Genomic DNA, 23099 nt, shown 5'->3' on the forward strand with positions numbered 1-23099 from the left:
CTATATTTCACTGCCAACACAATCCCTTGCACTCCCTTCATGATTTCCCAGGTCATCAATGCAGAAGAAAATTACATTTTTGGTAGGCCTACCTGGTTAAAAAAGGTAAAAATTAAAATGTAAAAAATTATTAAAAGGAGCTTGTGGAATCGTGGATGCACAAAAAAGATTATGAAGGAGTTAGTAAACTAGTTTTAATTTCTGTTCAGAAGTCACAAATTTAAACTGTAAATAAACAAAACAAAATGGCAGTAAAGCTGCAGAAAGCAGAAACAGCACAACTATACAACTATAATGTACAAAAGCAAAAATAAAAGTATCGTAGGAGTAGAATCGTAAAACTTAAGTAGAACAATAAAAACTACTAAAAAAAGTTGTACTCAATTTAATTTTAATTAAAAAAAAAAAAATCAAAATGAGGAGACTAACTACAATTGTCATGTACAACACTAAAAACCAAATCCAAAAACTGGCGTAAAATATCAGAACTGTCCATTAGAAAACTAAGAACTGTAAACTAAAAACAGGAGTAGAAGCGCAGAATTTAATAACAGCAAAAACCTGTATAACACCCCAGTAGGCACCCGCCCAATTCTCCTCACCATATCCCGGTGCTCCAGGTTGGCATTGTTGGCAAGCAGCTCCGTCACCACCTCGACGTGGCCCTCCCTGGCGGCTGAGATCAGCGCCGTCCAGCAGTCCTGCGGGGCAGCGGAGCAGAGGGCGGAGCAGGTCACCGGGGGGGGGGGACGCAGATTTGGGACACCGCCAGCTCCAACCGAGCTGTGCCACGGCGCCGTACCTACCGGCTGGTCATACCAGGTGCTCATGGACACGGCTGACGCGCAGGACGGACAGAACGGCGCGGTCGATCGGAGTCGGGCGTACGCTCCCGGGTCTGCCTTCACCTATCCGCTTTTTGCACTGCGAGAGGGCGAATGCGCGCGCGTGTGTGTGTGTGTGTGTGTGTGTGAGCGCAGACCTGGGCCGGGGATATATACACCCAGTGATTTACTCAACTACAGGCATGTTTTGTTCTCTGGGTGCTTATTATAGGGCTCTGTGTTTATCGTCGAGAGTGACGAATTCAGCAAGCTGGCACTGCGGGGCTTTCAGTCAAACTTAGCTAACCGCTCTCTGAGGGCAACCGAGGCTAATTGCTGAAACTCGTCCGTTCGCTCATTGTTAAGTCGAAATTCATTCGAACCTTTCTGCAAAGACGTCAGCCAAAGTGAACCCCTGACAAAGCTGGATATACGAAGCTCGCGCTCATTTCATGGCCCTGACGGGATTCTGCTTCAGGAGGTGGCCACCGAGGGCTCAGCATAACTGTAATTTGTCGTAGTCTAATCCCACATCTGTCGTCAAGGATACAGGGTTCAATAAAAACGGTGTGTGTGCTGCATATTCAGAGTGTGTCAACCTTTTTATACTTTGTCCCAATGGTATTCTATATGTATGTATGTGTGTGTATGCATATGTATATATACATATGTGTTTATACTGTGTGTGTATATATATATATATATATATATATATATATATATATATATTGGGATGGCAGGTATGCCATCCCGCCAAGTTACGCCTTGGCGGGGGCATGCCCCATACCTATACAGCACCGAGACTTTGGCACTTTTCAGGGTTCCCCACAGAAATAACCACAACAGCCACAGACACTCAGCCCTTAAAAACATTAAATTCTGTTCATTCTGACCCCATTTCAACAGACAGAATTCATAAACAACTTCACATGTCCACACAATAAAGCCCCAAACTAAGGGGATTTTGCGTTTTCTCCTTCTTCTTCTTCTTCTTCTTCTACTTCTTCTTCTCTTTCTTCTTCTTCTTCTTCTTCTCATTCTTATTTTTCCTGCCGCCTATCCCACTAACAACATGTCTCCCCATTGGACATTTCACTGACACCAGCCAAATCTGCACCTACACGACCCAATCAAAAACGCGCATACACACGCAAAATACCCATACATTTTTACTCTGAAACATTTCCTGTTCAAACAGCTAGTCTGCCTGTGGCCTAGTGGGTAAGGTTACAGTCTTGGGAACATGGGGTCTTAGGTTCAAACCCAGCTTGGAACACGTTTCTTTAACCTGCTTCAACCCTCACTAATAATTGTCTACTAGCCTACTTATCAATTATTGCTTTTGCACCATATTTACCCGCCGTTCACCGTTCTGTTATTAACCGGCTACAATATTGCTAAGCCACATGGATTCAACGGGAGCTCTTCTGTGCTTACTGGCCTGTGTTCTTTAAAACCACCGGCAGGTTTGCTAATGATATTTCACGCATTGCATAGCTATGGCATGGTGCTGCACTAACGAAGTCACAGACTGGTAAACCTCCGGTTTCAGGATTGAACCCTGACTCGCCCTCAGGCAGATAATTTCCTCTTTTACACTAACGTTTTCTTACGCCTATATTTGCTTTACCAAAACTCACTCACGACCACCCATATGCATTTCATCACGGCAAATGTATTCCTTTTATTAAAAAGTTACACCAGTTCACCACTGTGCCATTTCTACTAACTATATTTCTTCACTTGGCTACCGTACAAAACTTTCATATCAGCAAACGCCACGTTTCTATTTCTACATTCATGTTACCTCGCTCTGTTCTCTATCTAGCCACATACGCTACACACAATTACTACTTATGTACATTCTGCAACTCCGCAGTTTGAACAGCTAATCCGACCGTGGCCTAGTGGGTAAGGTTACAGGCTTGGGAACACTGGGTCGTATGTTCAAGCCCAGCTTGGAACACGTTTCTTTTACTTGCTTCGACCCTCACTAATAATTGTCTACTACTTCTTAATTATTGCTTTTGCACCATATCTACCCGCGTTCACCGTTTAGTTATTAACCGGCTACAATATTGCTAAGATATATGCATTATGACTTACCGTCTGTACGTTCAGTTATTGACCGGCTACAATATTGCTAAGCCATATGGACTCAACGGAAGCTCTTCTGTGCTTACTGGCTTGTGTTCTTCTTTAAAACCACCGACAGATTCGCTAATGATATTTCACGCATTGCATAGTTATGGCATTAGCTAACGAAGTCACAGACTGGTAAACCTCACTCACTCACGGCCACCCATATGCATTTCATGACGCAAATGTATTCATTTTATTTAAAAGTTACACCAGTTCACCACTGTGCCATTTCTACTAACTATATTTCTTCACTTGGCTACCGTACAAAACCTTAATATCAGCAAACGCCACGTTTCTACATTCATGTTACCTCGCCCTGTTCTCTATCTAGCCACATAGTATCTAGCCACTTACTACGTGTACGTTCTGCAACTCCGCATTAAAACATTACATTTAAAATCATGATTCACTCATAAGTATAACTACTAGCACTGAACATGAGAAAAAAACATTCGTGCAATAGATTACATTACAGTACAAGCAAATAATGAGTGCAATGTTATTTAACCCTCCACTTCAACAACTAAGTTCAATACCGACTGTTATATATACCATTTGATAAGGAATATAAGCTCGCTCATGGTCACTCCATTTACTTCGCACTATACTCCGTGATCATGTCAACCTTCACCTACATGCCCATTCTGCTAAAAACATATTGTTTCAACTACGGAATTTCGTAATTTCATTTTAATTTCTCTCACACTGTTGTTTTCTCTCATATGCAAAGCCTGCTGGGACATATGCGTCTGCTCCTATTCTCCACTATCATGTTTTCCGGTTCTCGTTTAGCAAAACAGCGAAGAGGATTCCTACCTGCAGATAAGCCTATCAAAATGCCTTATAAACCTTACAAACACTAAAAGTGCATCTCCACGAAATAACAGACAATGGAGCAGGACAGAAGGATAAACCTTACAAACACTAAAAGTGCATCTCCACGAAATAACAGAAAACGGAGCAGGACAGAAGGCTACACAAGTTGCGACCTAGGGAGTTATAATTCTACGGGCGTGTTATTATTTTGTCAGTCAAGGCTCGTTGGATGGACGTCAAATCCGTGAGTACATACCATATTCCATCTGCGTTCCTGATGCGTTTACGCTTACGCCACTGCATCCTTTCTCACAGCCACTGTTTTACATATATAGCAAACCGAAACTGCTGAACGGTACACACTCATCAGACTGTACAGATTCACACAACGATAGCCATAATCCACAACCGTTTCTTGCAGGGTCGCATTTCTCACTCTCATAATAAAACGCTTTGCAAAAAGAACTGATATCTCATAAAAAACACGTTTTCAACGTACAAAAATGCCAAGTTACTAAAAAGTATTGATATCAAAATGACGCCAAGTTACGATACTACAAACAATATAGGCTATCTTGCCTCACCGAAATGACATAAGATGTATCTCAAAGCAATGCTACCCAATATTTCCTCAGTTCTTTCAAGTCACTTGGCCCTGTGTTTTCTAATCTTACCATTTCACAATGTCATGCAAACTTTCTGTCAGATCAAAGAGACAAATATTTCGAATTGCCTCATGGAACACATTGAACATTGTACATTGAAATTAATGTATCAATTCATTAATGTACAGAACTGCTGCTGAGCAACGACAGGAAGCACATTTCTCCAGAAAACATGTTTATACTTGCTTCTGAACTGAATTTGAGTACATGTGCAAGTTATTGTATATTTGCTACGTACAATAAATACTGCATGTAAAACACATATTGTACATACATACATAGAGAACTTCTTTATCCGCATGGGGACATTTCCCTGGCAGCATCTTACATTCACATTCACGAACACACTTGTACCAAGAAACATACTATCATTCACGCAACAGAAAGCCTGGGCAGCGAAATACATAGGCCTACATACCAATACAAATTGGACATACACACACCTATTCAATCAATCTTGACTGTGAGAGAGCCATCCACACATATGTTTGGCCTGTCCATGTAGTGCATGCTTATACACAGGGCCAAGTGACTTGAAAGAACTGAGGAAATATTGGGTAGCATTGCTTTGAGATACATCTTATGTCATTTCGGTGAGGCAAGATAGCCTATATTGTTTGTAGTATCGTAACTTGGCGTCATTTTGATATCAATACTTTTTAGTAACTTGGCATTTTTGTACGTTGAAAACGTGTTTTTTATGAGATAAATATATACATAGATAGATAGATAGTACACCCACACACACACACAGTTTCCATAGGCTAGAGATACTGACATGGCCTATAAGAGGCTCTGAATGTACACAAATTTCACAATTTACAGATGCTTACTACATCTAATTAAACACTTTCCTGGGGTTTTCTTTCTATTTAAAACTGCTGTGTTGTCCTGTGGGGGTTGTGTTGAAAATTGTACTGTATGGCTTAAAATGCTGAGTCATGTGCCATATTTAAATGAAAGGGTTGGGCTCTTTACTTAAATAAAATCACAGAGAATTAAGTAAAATGCATTCTCTGCAGCCTCATGTATAATTCATAGGAACGCTATAATCTTGTAATTTTCCTTTTGTTCAAAATGGAATCACTTCACCCATTGTCATGCAAAAGTTTATTAAATTAGCATTAAGAAAGACTGGGATGTAGTCACTATTAGTTCCAAATTAGAAATGAAAAAGGGTCATTTCTTTACACTGACCCACTTCCATAAAACTGGACACCAGTAAGTGGTGTGTGTTTTAAAGGAGTCATTCCTATGTTCCCAGGGTCCTATGTTCCCCAGATTTATATGGCACATAATGGAAACACGACAAAGGGTCCTATGTTCCCAGGGTCCTATGTTCCCCAGCTCTACATGAAACCTTATCTGTGTTCAGTAGATAGAGACAGAGACAGTAAATCAATGATTGTTTGTCTTACTCCAGAAAACGATGTCAGCTAGGTCTATCAGCAAACAAATGGCTTAGCTATGCTCAGAAGTCCACAATAATAATAATATTTTCCAAGAAATTATGAAAAATTGTTCATAACGTTTTGTTAGGTGCAGTAGAACTTAGGACTCTGGGAACACAGACACGCTCCCGTTTTAAACATGTAGTCTGTTTTAAACCTATTTTGATAACCCTGTTCACAGACAAAGACAAGCAAACAACCAGGAGGAAATATGTCCACAGTGTGGTTTTGAGGTTTTTTTTTTTTGTTTGTTACATACAACATCATCCAGGTTGATGTTGGCTCCCCTCCTGATTAGCTCCTGGACGATCTCCAAGCTTCCCTGCTCCGCGGCCAACATCAGCGCTGTCTGCCCGCTCTGTGGGGACAGGAAGTGACACGCTCATTTCCCACCTCTTCATTTTGTAATGTTATTCAATGATCACTCCTAAACTCCTAAGGCCCACAATATAACCATATTACATGTGCTTTAACTCTACATTAATATGTCAAGCTCACGGCTATTACTTATCCCCAATACTCAGGCAATGTTGTGGCAATGAATGGTCCAAGAATTTTAAGAGCTATGGAGAATTTTGTACTACTTTTTTTTCCCCCCGATGTAACTCCTCCATAAATGTATTACTTGTTTACAGCAATGAAAGTGGCACTTACATTGAACAAGAAGGTTTTAATGTTCTGCCAATCAACAATGCACTCAGATTGGGTTACCCAGCACAGACTCTCTGTGTAATTATGTACCTCAAGGGTCTCAACTGATTGGGTCTTATTGAGCACTCTATTGTGTATCTGACATCTCTTAATGGTTACTTCAAGACAGGGATGAACAACCCTGTTCCTGGAGATCTACTGTCCTGTATGTTTTCATTTCAGCCCTAATTTTTCACACTTGATTCTACTAATCAGCAGCTCAAAAAGACATCTAGCTGTTGAATGAGGTGTGCTTTGTTAGGGTTGGAGTGAAAACCTAGAGGGTGGTACATCTCCAAGAACAGGGTTGGGCAGTCCTGCTTTAAGTCCTTTAAAGACAAAAATGTGTTTTGAAAAGTTTTATTTTTTATCTTTTTAATTTGTACTAATAAAAAGACTCATTAAAAGGCATTATTCAAATACACTGATTTTAGAATGTGTACAGTTCATTAATTGTAGTCGGCACTTTCTAATTATCCAAATGAAACAACAAATCATGATTAAACTTAGCGTTCATTTGCATTGCTATTTTAGAAAATTTCCACCTATACACAAAAACATAGCATTGAACAATAATGCATTCCTTACTTAAAGAAGACAAATTGCATAATGATGTGAAAATAAAACATCACCGGTTTGAGCCAGTTCAGGTTTTATTAGAAGCGAGGGAGTGCACTGAGAGGAATAATAAGGAGACCAGAGCTGGCTCAAACCGCTGAATTAGAGTTTCATTTCCACATCCGTGGGCCAGGGGCTGGAGTGCTAAAGAGCCTGCTTCAAAAACAGCAATCAATTTATGCCTAATTGTCTCCAGCGGTCAGGTCACCGACCGACTCCAGTCCAGGTCGTAAATTGCGAGCCTCTCCATTTCCGCCCGAACCTGCCTTTAGCATCAGGGACGAGACTGAGAGAACTTTACAGGCCTTTACATTCTCGGACAAACTGCCCACAGGGACGTGTCAGTGAAGATATAATGTGTGGGCGTGGCACATGTAGCAAGCAGTAGTTTAAATCTCAATAACAGCAGGGAGAAAGTGTATCACACCAGACTTAACGGTGCAGCAAAAGTGGCAGTGTCACCTTCAAAATTAATATACAAGCCTGTCGTATTTCAGTTGAAAAATTCGAATATAACTGAAAATAATGGCAAAAAGTAATAAGTGAACAGCAACAGTGCTGAAACCCCGCCCCCTTTAATATGAGCTTTAATATACAATGGAGACAGGCTGTTAACTGCCCAATTAAAACAAGCAATTAGCCCCCAAAAACCAGGTGAGGTTTTTTCAACTACTTTAACTAATCAATTACGAAACATGCTGATTAGCAACCCTGTGTATCTCTAGTACCAGGGTTGGGGGGCACTGATGTAAGTGATGGTTAACTTCGCCAGACTAGAGGGTGTCTGCTGGAGACTCACTTCGCTGCGTCCGTCCACCTCCTTGAACTTGTCCAAGTGGGCCCTGATGGCCGCCATGTCTTCCTCCTCTACCGCGCTGAAGAGGCTCTGGGTGGCCAGAGTGGACATCTTTAGAGACGTGGTGGTATCCATGTCTGTGGAACAGGCAACACAGCACACCACGTTAAACACTTCTGGTCAGTAGGGAAACTCAGCCCTGTACATTCAGACCAATCAGAACGCTCCTGTCAACTTACAGTAGCATCTGTCAACACATCACAGGGAGCAATCCAACCATAAATGTTTGTTCGAAAACAGGAACTTTCAGGCGTCTCAGGACATCTTATGTCCAGGCTTCAGGGCTCAGTGCAGAATGAACGCCACAGTTGTTTGTGCTTCCTAACGAGGCACTCGGAAGAGGCCACGATTTTAAAAAGCTTGGCTTCGGGATGTCTAAGCCTCTTAAATTGAGACTGCTGTTGCCCGTTTCGAACGTAATGCCCAGAAAACAAGGAAACTTTGTTTGAAACTCAAACAGACAAATGATGATAAACGCAGACAGATCTTGGTCGTCTGTTCAGAGCCATCAAGAGAAATGAGGGCAATCAGTGATAACGACAAGCCGCAGTAACTACGGCCCAGTTGTAGGCAGGCCTGTTTTTGCACTGGAGCGCGGTTTACTTAATTGGATTTAGGGGACTCGGCTCTTACCCCACATCCCATTATTTGAGTTTAAGTCAACGCCCCCCCCCCCCCACACCCCCACCCCCGCCACCCCCCACCTTGACGTTACAGTTCCGATTACAGGCTTTGGACAAAAGCAGTCATCTTTACCGCACCGTGGCAGCAGTGTTCCACATCAGAGCCTCAATTTCAGAACAATGGAGTTCACCACAAACACGACCGCGCCCATGAAGTCGCCACGGGGCGCACGTGCCCCGCTTGTTTAGTGCGGCCAGCCTTGCAACTCCTGCACTCCCGGGTGCTTCTGAGATCACACATAAACAGATTCAACCCTGCTATCAGCCTCGGCTGATATGAAAACGACCGTGACGTACTGAAAACTCCCAGACACCTTAACATTACATATTTAAAATAATGAGGTCGGCACGAGGCAGGCTGTTCTGTGTATTTAAGCTAGGAACGGCCAAAGCTTTGGTAAGGGAGGGTCAATGTCCAGAGTGTGCATTATATCTGTCTGCAGAAGATAACCTGTCACATTTAAAACAGTTACATGGAGGCCTACATCCAAAACCACACCTCATCTGTACTGGTCCTGTTCTTACAATGTTGTGTGTAGTGTTGCAAACCTAACGCAAGTTGGCTGGGCATTGGTTACTTAAAGAGTAACAGTACATACATAATCAGTGTCAGTTTACAGTAAATATTATTAAAGGCAATCCAGACTGAAAGCATGCCGGAGGCTGTTTGCCAGCTGTATTTAAGGGGAACTTAAAACCATATTATTGTAACAGTCCCATTGAATAGTGTTTACATGGCATGGTTTAACAAATACTGTGTGGTGAGATACACCCAATATCCTGGGAGGCCACAAATCAGTTTTTAACCCTCAATTTAAGTTACTATCATGCGTGGGGCTAATAATGTCGGTACTCGATGGGATTTAAAAAACCTGTAATCAGAAGTGCCAGTCGGTAGCAGCATCATCCCAGAAAATGGCCTATTCCATCTTCTTCAGAAATAACTGAGGAAGATTCCAGTGCCATGGTCATAACATGCCATGCCCGCAAGCATGAAAAGGTTAGTGTCCATAGTCTTATAAATTCAGCACATAAGAAAGACCACCGAGCGTGATTAAACACGAGAAGACACAACGACATAGATAATGAAGCTGACGAGAAGACTGGGATGCACCAATATCAGAAATTTGACAATAAGGTTACAGTGCAGGTTCAAACCTTATTTATGTGGCAGTCACTAGCGCTTTCAGGAATCACTGATACAAATTCAACCATTTACCAAAACCAGACAGGATACCAAATTTTCTGACTATACTATTCGGCAGTTCATCAATACAATGAATTTCATAGTACACAGCCTCTCTCAATCAGTGCTCACAATTGTAGTCATGGTCACCATTAAGTTTACCTCCTTCCTGCCTTAACCTTCTGCCACCACTCTAGCACTCTTCCATTGTCATTAACTTTATAAAACTTTTCTATGTTGCAGACACTAAAATCTGTGACGTGAAAGACTGAGAATTAAATCTTTTACATTTGGTCTCTTCGAAAGTCATAGTTTTACAAGAACATATAGGCTACATTGATATGCCACCTGGAAATCCAGTTTTCGTTGCAAAATCTGACCAGACTGAAATATCCAACGGCCAACTGACAAGAAAACTGTTATATCATAAAGTCCTGATCATTTATTGGCATTATCAGTCCAAAATTTAGCGATTTGCACAATATCAAAAGCCAATACCATATTAAAATATGAAAAGGACCGTTTTAGTCTGTATTCAATTAATATTATAGACAAGTGAATTCAACAATAGGACAGTATGTTACTCAAAATGGAAAATTCGAATAAGTTAGCTATTCAGACTAATCCACTCATTTTGCCTTACGAAACAAACTGCATCATCGATAATACAGTGATACAAGCAATACACAAATTACATGTCACACAAAATTAATTTCCTATAATGTATGGAATTCAAATGAAAAACATGTTTACCCACCCTGTCAGTTGCTCTGCATCTGTATAGTTCAGCGATTAAATATGTAACATTAAGTCTGTTTCTTTGAATCATAATTCGAGATGACAAATAAATTCATAAATATACAGAAAAAGCAACACTCATATCCGGGGACAAAATAATCCGTCGCTGTCTGTCGTGTAAATAGTAGTAGGCTAAACATTTTCAATAACACACCCAGCTCTCTCTCTCTCAGCAACACACACAATCGTACTAAGGAAAACAGTTTGGACATTAAATTAAAATTCAAAATATCAAGAGACAACTGATTTGAGGAGGTTTTACAAAAAAGTAAATGCAAATCCCGAAAGTTGTCAGAGGTTAAAAGGTAACTGGTGAGAGTGGGAAACAAATCGATTAGTTCGCTGTCATCCTAATTAACCTCACACAAAGATACACCATTAGCGCTGAAAAGTGAACACAAAAGTGAAATCAGCTACTTACTTTCAAAGCAATTTTTATATCGTGTCTGATTGTAGAGTAGCTACTAACAGTCAACTACCACGCAGTATTAACAAGCATTGTCAGCTCACAGCTGCACATCCCCGACTAATATCTATTATGCATGAGATGCTCGCACTACGCCCAACCTCTCCAACGAACAAAAACATGCCAAGATGAAAGTGCACGCCCTTTGGCTTGCCCTAAAATACATCTTCTCTCCGACTGATCAGCAGAGACAAGTACTCAATCAGACAAGTTATTATTATTGTTGTTATTGTTATTAATAATAATTGTATTTATTTACTATGGTACTGAATAGCATATATAATGGCCACGATGCTTTGATTTAAATTGAGAAAATCAATTCAGTTTCATCTTAGACAATGTTCTCCGTGACAAGAACTACGAAAGCATCGAGGCTTTAGCTCACATTAGCTTTTTATTAATTCCTCTTAGCCAGTTATGTTTAATATAACATGCATTTTCAAATGCGCAAGTGGTGTACATCGGTAAACATCACCGATAGTCCATCCACAGAAATACAGATATACTGTCCCATATAATTTAAGACTTTCCAAATATAAACGTCAGCTTTTTTCTGGACGGTCATGCGGGTATGAATGTGATGAGGACTAATTTCCATGGTGTGTGTGTGTGTGTTTGTCACAACAACGTCTTAGGTCACGTCCTGATGCGAGAGCACGGTCAAACAGCTGCTATATTTAGTTTCATGCAGCAACGTGGCATTTAAAAGCCTAATTAAGAAAATCACAATTTTGCTTGGTGGTAACGGGCTTTAGCCAACATATAGAAACTATTTAGAAATCAGCTATAGTTAATTAGCTCCCTAAAAGCATCTTAGCCAACTACAATAGCCTACATTTTAACTTTTACTCACCACATCTCAACCTGGTGGATCTAAACGTTTGATTGACATAATTTAAAAATCAACAAGCACAGATAATAACAGCTTGATAGATAACGAGATGCAGAGCGCATAACATATTCTCAACCACATAACCTACTTGTTGCGCTCAGTCCAACATCGACTGTTAGCCAAAGTTCTAAATAAAAATGTTTTGGGAGGTGATCGTGTTTGACAGCCATCTGGTAAGAACTAGCTTCATTTCATTTCTCCCCAACCCACTAAAGAATAAACGCAAGCTATAGGTCCTTTGGAAAGGCACTGCATTGCATTTTAGATAATTCTGCAACGTTAGCAAGTCAAAATATCTAGTCAGCTATTTTTGTCAGGAAACTTAGCTAGCGAGCTAAGGTAAACATTCTTACAATACTTTTTGTATGCTAAATAGTTTGGTAGGACTCCAGTTAATTATTTCTCATTTCTCAGAAATATCAAAACCAACGTTCAGCGCAAGTTAGCGATTTTCAAATCGTCAGTGGCTACAATTGACAGGTAGCTAGTTAGCACTGAGCACGCCCGGCAACGTTGCAACAACGACCCATAAGATGAGGCAAACGTTAAAAATACTAGTCGAAAATAAAGTCGAGTTTTGCTTCTCAACTCGAGATATGGCTGGCTGGTTTGCCATTGCCATTGAGCTTATAGTTCAACTAGAAAGTTCCAGCATATCGAGATCAATATAAATGCACAAAAAAGTTGGAAAATCTTACTAGTTGTGAACTGTGTTAATGCATATTCGTTGCTATCTAACTCCTCCTGAGTTTCATTATAGCCTACTATTTCTCACGACTTCAGTCGTATAGCGTACCCTCATATTTAACGAGTATTTTCTAAATCACTGGTGTTTCAGCACCCTGATTAAGCGAAAACTGAAATTATTTATCATTACAATTTTCCCACAGCAGCAAAACATCGTGTAGCCTAGTGTATGGTGGGCATAACGTGAAGTTAGTTGACTAGGTAACTAGGCAGGTGAGCAAACACTTTATAAAGAAGATAATTCGTTGATCGTTTCTACCTACCTTTCTAATAATAAATAAACTCCTGGTGTCGATACGTTTTGCCAGCTGTTGTGTTAGCGGATTATTTTATTCCCACTGTTTAAGGCCACCCTGTCACTTTGAAAACTGCCATTTTGAACGCAAACGGGGGCAGGTTCAGTTTCATTGCCTCTCCGCCTACTTTAGCTTGCAAAATATGTGACGTACGAAACGGATCATAATATTGCTTATAATTTGATAGCCCATGCCATGTTTTAGCATTGCGTATGCATATGCATTGACGTTGGGTGTATTATTATTATGTTTGGTTCATTCCTGTTTAAATGAGGTTTCCTGTTTAAATTGAAATGTTCCATAATAAAAAAGACCAACTTACACAGACTTTAAAGGGACATGTAGCCTATATAGGAGAACAATTATTCTCTGAAACCTTTTTAAATTTTTTATGTTCCAGTTCTTCATACTGCATCTATCGTTCTGGCTTGGTGTAGTAAACTAACCGTTTAGGCAGCGAAGTGACATCGTTTGTGGTAAAGTTAGCCATTTCGTCATATGTCATAAACATTTATCTTATCTGGAGTAAACATACAGGAGTTAATTACTGATAGCCTATGTAACGTACTTCCTAAACTAGGTGCCTCTTGCTTTTACGTTCCCTATCGTATAATTTTGTATCACGGTAGCCAAATTCGGATAATTGTTGGGCCTACAGACTACAGAGGATGGTCATAGTCCTGAGCTCACACAACCCAAACATACAGTTAAATGGAAATAGCAGGGGTTGACGTGAGACGCCAGATACAGAGGTTTTTGGTTGGTGATTTTCATAGAAGTGCTTTAACGTTTTTTGGAAAATAAATGTATCTTGGATTTTACGCATACAATTTATATTTTTTAGGGGACAACTAATCAACATACTAGGCCAAGGATGCATAGTCGTACATGAATATGTGTTCCATGCATGTGCATTTTATCCGCATATGTGGTTTGCTGTTTATGATTTTTAAGTGCGTTTACAAACTGGCGAGGCTACTTGTCTGTGATTATTCTTGCAGTTTGGTTCCTGTGACTTTCTTGTGGATTAACCTCAACGTTCTGCGATGGCAAATACAATGAAATCAAATCATGCTCTTATAAAAGGACCTTGCTTACAGTGTTTGGATATTTGATTTCTCTAACATTTTTATGTTTAGCTTAATTGGAGACTAAAGTTCCACGGAGCTGCAACATTGTTTCACGCTCATAGTTGGCCACTTACTTCACAAACAGCAGAAGCGTTCGTAGTGTTCCCATGGTAACCAGCTAACGCAAAGAAATCACCGGTAATCAGTGCAAAACAGCTGCTGTTTTTTTGTTTGTTTGTTTGTTTTTTGGCAAATCTATCGCATGTTTTTATTGTTATAGCTTAATTATGTCAAAATAAAGACAATGTATTTTAGGGTTATGAAAAAGATGCCAGAGTTGTGTGGCCAGTTTGTACTTAGTAATGTATAGGCGAATAACTATAGATTTGTTTCGAGTAAATTAATCACAGTTAGCCAGCCAGACATGTTCTGGAACCCGTATGATTTAACATCACTGAAATGCAGAGCGTTTGCGCAGAAATCTGCTTATGTCCCAGAAGCAGACTGGCGTTTCCCCGTGTTCAGGGAGCTGGGATTTTAGTGTGAGATTACTGACATCTAGTGGTGAAAATAGAGAAGCCCTTTACAGCGCATAAAGTGAGCTCCATAACGTTTGGGCCGAATACCTTTTTTCTTGATTTGACTTTGTACTCCACTACATTAATTTTTGTAATCAAACAATTCAGATGTGGTTACCGTGCAGATTCTCAGCTTTTATTTAGGAGTAGCCTATTTTAAAATACATTTTGGTTTCACCATGTAAAAATTACTGCATTTTTAGTCTCCACATTTCAGGTCACCATGACGTTCGGACATGATAATGTTATGTAAATTAAAGTAATTGTGTTTAGTACTATGTCGCATATGCTTTGCATACAATGACTGCTTGCAGTCTGTGACCCACAGCTATTACCAAGTGCGAAGGATCTTCTCTGCTGATGCCCTGCCAGGCCTGTACCGGCAGCCATCTTCAGCCCCTGGTTGTTTCAGGGGCTAGTTGCCTTAAATTTCCTATTCAACATATGAAACAGATGTTCAGTTGGATTCAGATCGGGTGAATGACTTGGCTAATGTAAATTGTAAATATAAATCAGCTATGTAGCTAACTCTGGCCCAACGGTTGTGTTGTGTTGTCCCCTGTAAAATAAATAAAATAAACTTAAAAAAAAAAAAAATCAATAATGAATAATTCTCCATCTTTTGAAAAGTATGTTTGGGGTCATTGTATCCACGTGCGAATGTTGATAAATACCAATTAATCGTAAATGAAATGCACCTCCACAGAACTTGTGATTTGCATAAACGGTCGCCTGAAAATGCCATATAAGGAGCTTAGAATTCCATTGTAGGCAATTTAAATGGCCGAGAAAAGATATAATATAAAAAAGTTATCTAAATCGGAGATTGAAGTGCTGTAAATGAAAGTACACGCCAAGAAAGAAAAAAAAGAATACATTTATTCCATAGTGAAACCAGTGTTAGGGCAGGGGAAGACTAAAGCCTGGCAAAGTCAAAGTGATTTATTTATAAAGTGCACAGTATAACACAGGGTAGGGTCATTCTGAACAATGAAATTCTTAGGACATGGCAAGCAACAACTACGTACTAAGCAAACATATAACAAGAATAGCAAAAATATATATAGCAGAAAGAGCAGTACCAAAGCCTGTAAAGATGGGGAATATTGACAATAGGGATAAGAGTATTAAATATGATAAATATAGAGTGTAATTATAAATATAAAGTGCCAGTGAATATGTACATTAAATTTTAGGTAACGTATATTGAGTTGTACATAGAAAGTGGCTAGAGCAAACATTGTGGAGATCAATGTGATCACTGAGATTAATGTTGCTGGTTGAGAAGCCTGATGGCCTGGGGGAAAAAACTGTTTGTGAGTCTGGTAGTCAGTGCTGGGATGCTCTGGTAACGTCTGCCAGACGGCAGCAGCGAGAACAGACCATAGCCTGGGTGGCTGTAGTCTATGATTTTCTGTGCTTTCCTAAGGCATCGTGTGTGGTAGATGCCTAGTACGGAGGGGAGGTGGCAACCAATGATGCGCTCCGCTGTCTTCACCACCCTCTGGAGGGCCTTGCGATCGGCAGCGGAGCAGCTGCCATACCAGGCAGTGATGCAGCCTGTGAGGATGCTCTCAATGGTGCACCTGTATAAATTGGTGAGAGTTTTGGCAGACATGCCAAACTTCTTGAGTCTCCTCAGGAAGTATAGGCACTTTCGGGCAGTTTTTACTGCCGCGTCCGATTGCCTGGACCAGGTGAGGTCATCATTGATAACCATCCCGAAGAACTTGAAGCAGGAGACTCTCTCCACTTCAGCTCCATCGATGTGAATGGGGGCGATGTGAATAGGGGGTGTGACCCCCCCCCCTCCCCACCCCCACCGTCGCTTCCTGAAGTCCACGATCATCTCCTTAGTCTTGCAGACGTTGAGAGGTTATCCTCCTGGCACCATGTTGCCAAAATGCAACGTCGCTGTCTGGAATTACCCCGGAGGGTGGCCGCGATATGTTTTCTCTGTTCTGTGCCAGTCACTAAGAATCTGAGGACCATAAGCACATGAATGTGTTCTAGAATTGCTCAGGCGCGGCGTGTGGGTCTTCTGAGTTCTGGCTCCAGTGTGTTGCACAGACTCTGAAGGAGGTGTCTGGGAAGTCGGAACCAACTCATGAGCCATTCGTTATCCTAGTCAAACACATGTGAAGATGCACTGTGCTTTAGATCTTGGGAAGTTGGTTTTGGCCTCCACACTTTTGCTTTTGCCATCACTCTGATAGAAGTGAAGTCTTGTCTTATCTATCCACAAGACCGTTTTCCAGAACTTTGCAAGCTCTACTTTTAGGTACTTGGCAAACTGTAACTGGCTGTCTTGTGTTTGCTGCTAACTAGTGGTTTGTGTCTTGCAGTGTAGACTCTGTAGTTGTTTGTGGAGTTTTCTACAGCGAGTCATTATTGACACATCCATGCCTACCTCCTGTAGAATGTTTCAGATCTGTCAGATAGGTGGCTGGCAGTTTTTCTTAATTATAGTGAGAATTCGGTCATCAACTGTAGAGGTCTTCCTTATGTGGTGGAAATCCTACCAGGCCCTTTGCGATTACTGAGCTTACCAGTGCTCTTTCTTCTTACTGATGTTCAAATAGTTGTTTTTGGTAAGTTTAAAGTTTGGCCTACGTCTGTTTTTTCTTATTATTATTTCTCAGCCTCATGATGGCTTCCTTCACTTTCATTGGCACAACTCTGGTCCTCACATGTTGACAAACGCCAATAACAGACAGCATAGGCAATCAATAGCTTAGAATTAAGACTAGATACTAAAAGCTCTCTTATACCTGCACTAAGGAAGCAATTGAATAATTGAATTGACTACTCAGAAACACCTGTGACACCATTTGTCCAAAACATTATGGTGCCCTGAACTGAGTGCTATGTGTAAAAAGTGCTGTCATTTCTAGATGATGAATGCAAAATGTAAAAAAATATGTTTTAATAAAAGCTGAGAATATGTACTTTAATTAATTGTTTGGTTACAAATCTAAAATTGTGGAGTACAGAGCCAAATCAAGAAAAATTGTTTTTGTCCCAAACATTATGGAGCTCATTGTACATGTCCTACGGGCATCGACCATTGCCAGAGGCTAATTAATACTGTCCCAAACTGTCCCAATACCCTTTCACACTCTGTTGCCCCAATGTGCAACTATCTACATTATCCCCATACCCGTATTAAACATTTAAAAAAATCTTTAACAGGCTCGTCCAATGAGAACTCAATTCTCTTTTTGCAGTGACAACCTGGAGAAATAAATGTGGGTAGGGAAATCCAAGTGTTGTGTTACCTCTCAGATGTAGGGGATGAGTCATTAGTCAGATGTTTGTGGTATCTGTGGCCAATTACCATTTCACCATTGTCTAGGATAGTGTGTGGCTTTTCCATAGAACTCCCATACAAGACAGAAAGAGATAAGAGAAGTATGGTAACAAGGGCAGGCCACTAATTAATAAACTAAACCTCTCAACTGTATATATTTGGTGCAGGTCTGATTCCTTCATCTAAATATGATGAACATAGCTCAGGAGGTAAGACCGATTGTCTGGCATTCGGAGGGTTGCCGGTTCAAATCCCACCCTGGGCATGACAAAGTGTCCTTGAGCAAGACACCTAACCCCTAACTGCTCTGGCCAATGAGAGGCATCAATTGTAAAGCACTTTGGATAAAAGCGCTATATAAATGCAGTCCATTTACCATTTTTCTGAATGTAAACTAATAATCCAAGGGGACTGTTACATAGACCTTCATGAGGTACTAAAATCAATTCATGTTTGTTTAGTGTTACACAAGCTTGCTTGAAGTACACAGAGTGAAAGTTTTTTCCCAAAATATGTTGTAATACCATTGGTTGCGACACAAGTAAACTGCCCTTGCAGAAAAAGAGTTGTTTCATTTAAATCTTAACAGACAGAGGAACAGCTACGAGCATGTGAGTACACCATGTCTGCTTTTCTTACTGATGAGTGTCTGCCTGCTAAAATGTTCGCAGGATACGGCACTCTGCCAAGCATGGCAGAAGTATTAAGTGGCCTCGTTATTTTGACATAAATTAGATAGATAATTTTAGAGGTTAGTAGTAAAATATTTAAATATACAGATATTCAGAACAGAAAGTTTATATTATACTTTGAGTCACAATTTGACTGTTGTTAACATGTGTTAGCCATTAATAACATCTGTTATTCTTTTCACATTTAGGACACTTCATATCTTCCCCACAGTCCTGCTTCTCACCTTCTTGAATGTAGGATTGCCTGCAAAGGAGTGTCCCTTATCTTGCGTATGTTATGCATCAATTACGGACTGTCGCAACGTTCGTCTCACCACTGTTCCCAAAGATATTGTTCAGCAAACGGAGACATTATTTTTGTCACATAACCAGCTAACGGTTATCTCTTCCATAGCTTTTTGGAACTTAACAAGCCTAACTTTTTTAGACATATCAAAGAATAATATAATTCCTGAGAATGACACACTGGATTATGTTTGCAATCTATTGTCTCTGGATTTTTCAGAAAATGATATTCAATCAATTCCTACAGATATATTCCAACCAACCCCAAAGCTGGTTTGGTTAAACTTGGCTAGAAATCAATTGAAAGGCCTCCCAAATGACATAATCAGAAATCTACGCAATCTTACTTACCTTGACCTCTCCTTCAATTCCATAGAACTTCAGAATAATACATTTGACAGCCTCTACAGTTTAAACACTTTGATTTTATCTGGCAACAGGCTATCCAGCCTACCAACAATGGTATTTTACACAATATCACAGCTTCAGATTTTGGATTTATCCAATAATAACCTGACATACCTGTCTAGTAAACTCTTTGCCAAAACAGACAGTCTGACAGATTTGATCCTCAGCAACAACAAACTGACTGGATCTGTACTTCCTGCTCTGAGAGGTCTGAGCAATCTGAAATACCTATATTTGTCTAATAACAGTATTTCAACATTGCCACCTCTTCCATTCGAAAGTTTTCCATTACTTCACAAAGTTACACTCTCTAACAACTCTTTATCAGTTCTACCAGATGATCTTTTGAAAGGTTTGCACCAACTTGCAGTGCTTGACTTATCAGGTAATTCCATTGCCCAGTTACCAAAGGAAGTGTTTCCAAATAACAGTAGCTTGCAGTACCTGCATATGGACAGAAACATGTTCTCTGAAATGCCCATGCTGGCTGGTCTACAAAATGTTTTGGAGTTAACTCTTTGCTGCTCTAGAATACAACACTGGCCCTCTGAAGTCACTGTAAGTCATTTAGAATCTTTAGAGACATTGGATCTGTCAAGGAATCTCATTGTGAACTTAGAGTTGAATAAATTGAGGTACAATACAAAGTTAAAGAATGTATTATTAACCAACAACCCAATTTGTGTGAATATGATATATGTTGTTATGCCACTAAAGTGTATTAACTGAAATTAAAAAATATATTTTATCATAATTGATAATAAATCTTGTACTATTTTTTGTACAGCAAACTTTCTTTTTAGATATATCTACATTATGTATTATTTTAGATCATAAGAGACCTATGCGCACGATTAACTGTTTGTAAAATCAATAAACACAATTTAAAATAATCAATGTGTATCACTTAATGTTTGCTGTGTAATAAAATTTTCACGTACGGTCAGGTCAAGAATTATTGGGATACCTGATGGAAATGAAGGAAAAAGCTGTATAAACACAAATAAAGAGCTATATATTTACCCTCAAACATACAAGAAACCTATATACTTTAATTCTAATAAAAGTGTGTTACTATGGTAACGGAACATAAACAATTCATTCACGAGATTTGAGTTCTACTGTGTGTGAAAGGTAAAGACGGCTCGAACACTGCTTTACAAATTCTGTGGGAAAGGGGACCTACCGCATCCGAGCCGCCTCTGATGCGCCTCTGAAGCCCCTTTTAGCTGTGTGAAAGGGGCTTCAGAAGAAAAAAAAGGAGTTTTCGAGACTTTGGATAAAAGCGCTATATAAATGCAGTCCATTTACCATTTTTCTGAATGTAAACTAATAATCCAAGGGGACTGTTACATAGACCTTCATGAGGTACTAAAATCAATTCATGTTTGTTTAGTGTTACACAAGCTTGCTTGAAGTACACAGAGTGAAAGTTTTTTCCCAAAATATGTTGTAATACCATTGGTTGCGACACAAGTAAACTGCCCTTGCAGAAAAAGAGTTGTTTCATTTAAATCTTAACAGACAGAGGAACAGCTACGAGCATGTGAGTACACCATGTCTGCTTTTCTTACTGATGAGTGTCTGCCTGCTAAAATGTTCGCAGGATACGGCACTCTGCCAAGCATGGCAGAAGTATTAAGTGGCCTCGTTATTTTGACATAAATTAGATAGATAATTTTAGAGGTTAGTAGTAAAATATTTAAATATACAGATATTCAGAACAGAAAGTTTATATTATACTTTGAGTCACAATTTGACTGTTGTTAACATGTGTTAGCCATTAATAACATCTGTTATTCTTTTCACATTTAGGACACTTCATATCTTCCCCACAGTCCTGCTTCTCACCTTCTTGAATGTAGGATTGCCTGCAAAGGAGTGTCCCTTATCTTGCGTATGTTATGCATCAATTACGGACTGTCGCAACGTTCGTCTCACCACTGTTCCCAAAGATATTGTTCAGCAAACGGAGACATTATTTTTGTCACATAACCAGCTAACGGTTATCTCTTCCATAGCTTTTTGGAACTTAACAAGCCTAACTTTTTTAGACATATCAAAGAATAATATAATTCCTGAGAATGACACACTGGATTATGTTTGCAATCTATTGTCTCTGGATTTTTCAGAAAATGATATTCAATCAATTCCTACAGATATATTCCAACCAACCCCAAAGCTGGTTTGGTTAAACTTGGCTAGAAATCAATTGAAAGGCCTCCCAAATGACATAATCAGAAATCTACGCAATCTTACTTACCTTGACCTCTCCTTCAATTCCATAGAACTTCAGAATAATACATTTGACAGCCTCTACAGTTTAAACACTTTGATTTTATCTGGCAACAGGCTATCCAGCCTACCAACAATGGTATTTTACACAATATCACAGCTTCAGATTTTGGATTTATCCAATAATAACCTGACATACCTGTCTAGTAAACTCTTTGCCAAAACAGACAGTCTGACAGATTTGATCCTCAGCAACAACAAACTGACTGGATCTGTACTTCCTGCTCTGAGAGGTCTGAGCAATCTGAAATACCTATATTTGTCTAATAACAGTATTTCAACATTGCCACCTCTTCCATTCGAAAGTTTTCCATTACTTCACAAAGTTACACTCTCTAACAACTCTTTATCAGTTCTACCAGATGATCTTTTGAAAGGTTTGCACCAACTTGCAGTGCTTGACTTATCAGGTAATTCCATTGCCCAGTTACCAAAGGAAGTGTTTCCAAATAACAGTAGCTTGCAGTACCTGCATATGGACAGAAACATGTTCTCTGAAATGCCCATGCTGGCTGGTCTACAAAATGTTTTGGAGTTAACTCTTTGCTGCTCTAGAATACAACACTGGCCCTCTGAAGTCACTGTAAGTCATTTAGAATCTTTAGAGACATTGGATCTGTCAAGGAATCTCATTGTGAACTTAGAGTTGAATAAATTGAGGTACAATACAAAGTTAAAGAATGTATTATTAACCAACAACCCAATTTGTGTGAATATGATATATGTTGTTATGCCACTAAAGTGTATTAACTGAAATTAAAAAATATATTTTATCATAATTGATAATAAATCTTGTACTATTTTTTGTACAGCAAACTTTCTTTTTAGATATATCTACATTATGTATTATTTTAGATCATAAGAGACCTATGCGCACGATTAACTGTTTGTAAAATCAATAAACACAATTTAAAATAATCAATGTGTATCACTTAATGTTTGCTGTGTAATAAAATTTTCACGTACGGTCAGGTCAAGAATTATTGGGATACCTGATGGAAATGAAGGAAAAAGCTGTATAAACACAAATAAAGAGCTATATATTTACCCTCAAACATACAAGAAACCTATATACTTTAATTCTAATAAAAGTGTGTTACTATGGTAACGGAACATAAACAATTCATTCACGAGATTTGAGTTCTACTGTGTGTGAAAGGTAAAGACGGCTCGAACACTGCTTTACAAATTCTGTGGGAAAGGGGACCTACCGCATCCGAGCCGCCTCTGATGCGCCTCTGAAGCCCCTTTTAGCTGTGTGAAAGGGGCTTCAGAAGAAAAAAAAGGAGTTTTCGAGACTTTGGATAAAAGCGCTATATAAATGCAGTCCA

General features: G+C 39.6%; 3 protein-coding genes across 9 annotated transcripts in view; 2 read left to right on the forward strand and 1 right to left on the reverse strand.

Annotated features, from left to right (window-relative positions):
- LOC135253985 (kinase D-interacting substrate of 220 kDa B-like) overlaps positions 1–13247 on the reverse strand; it is a 58090-nt gene extending 44843 nt beyond the window's left edge. For 6 of the 7 annotated variants that reach the window (XM_064333921.1, XM_064333912.1, XM_064333894.1 and 3 more), the window contains exons 1-4: positions 13098–13247; positions 8006–8139; positions 6158–6256; positions 603–701 (exon numbers count right to left, since the gene is read on the reverse strand). In XM_064333921.1, the coding sequence (XP_064189991.1) occupies positions 603–701; positions 6158–6256; positions 8006–8137 (330 nt within the window). In that variant the 5' untranslated portion in view covers positions 8138–8139; positions 13098–13247. Of the gene's footprint in view, positions 1–602; positions 702–6157; positions 6257–8005; positions 8140–11150; positions 11303–13097 lie in introns of those variants that run through there. The other variant, XM_064333903.1, reaches the window with a different exon arrangement.
- A 5339-nt stretch (positions 13248–18586) lies between these two features.
- On the forward strand, positions 18587–20366 carry LOC135254036 (insulin-like growth factor-binding protein complex acid labile subunit). The gene is made up of 2 exons (XM_064333964.1): positions 18587–18699; positions 18969–20366. Coding segments are annotated over exons 1-2 (1236 nt in total). The 5' UTR covers positions 18587–18697; the 3' UTR covers positions 20203–20366.
- A 540-nt stretch (positions 20367–20906) lies between these two features.
- Positions 20907–22686, forward strand: LOC135254031 (insulin-like growth factor-binding protein complex acid labile subunit). The gene is made up of 2 exons (XM_064333958.1): positions 20907–21019; positions 21289–22686. Coding segments are annotated over exons 1-2 (1236 nt in total). The 5' UTR covers positions 20907–21017; the 3' UTR covers positions 22523–22686.
- Positions 22687–23099: the final 413 nt, after the last annotated feature.

The sequence above is a fragment of the Anguilla rostrata genome, chromosome 1, assembly GCF_018555375.3.
Source record: "Anguilla rostrata isolate EN2019 chromosome 1, ASM1855537v3, whole genome shotgun sequence".
NCBI lineage: Eukaryota > Metazoa > Chordata > Actinopteri > Anguilliformes > Anguillidae > Anguilla > Anguilla rostrata.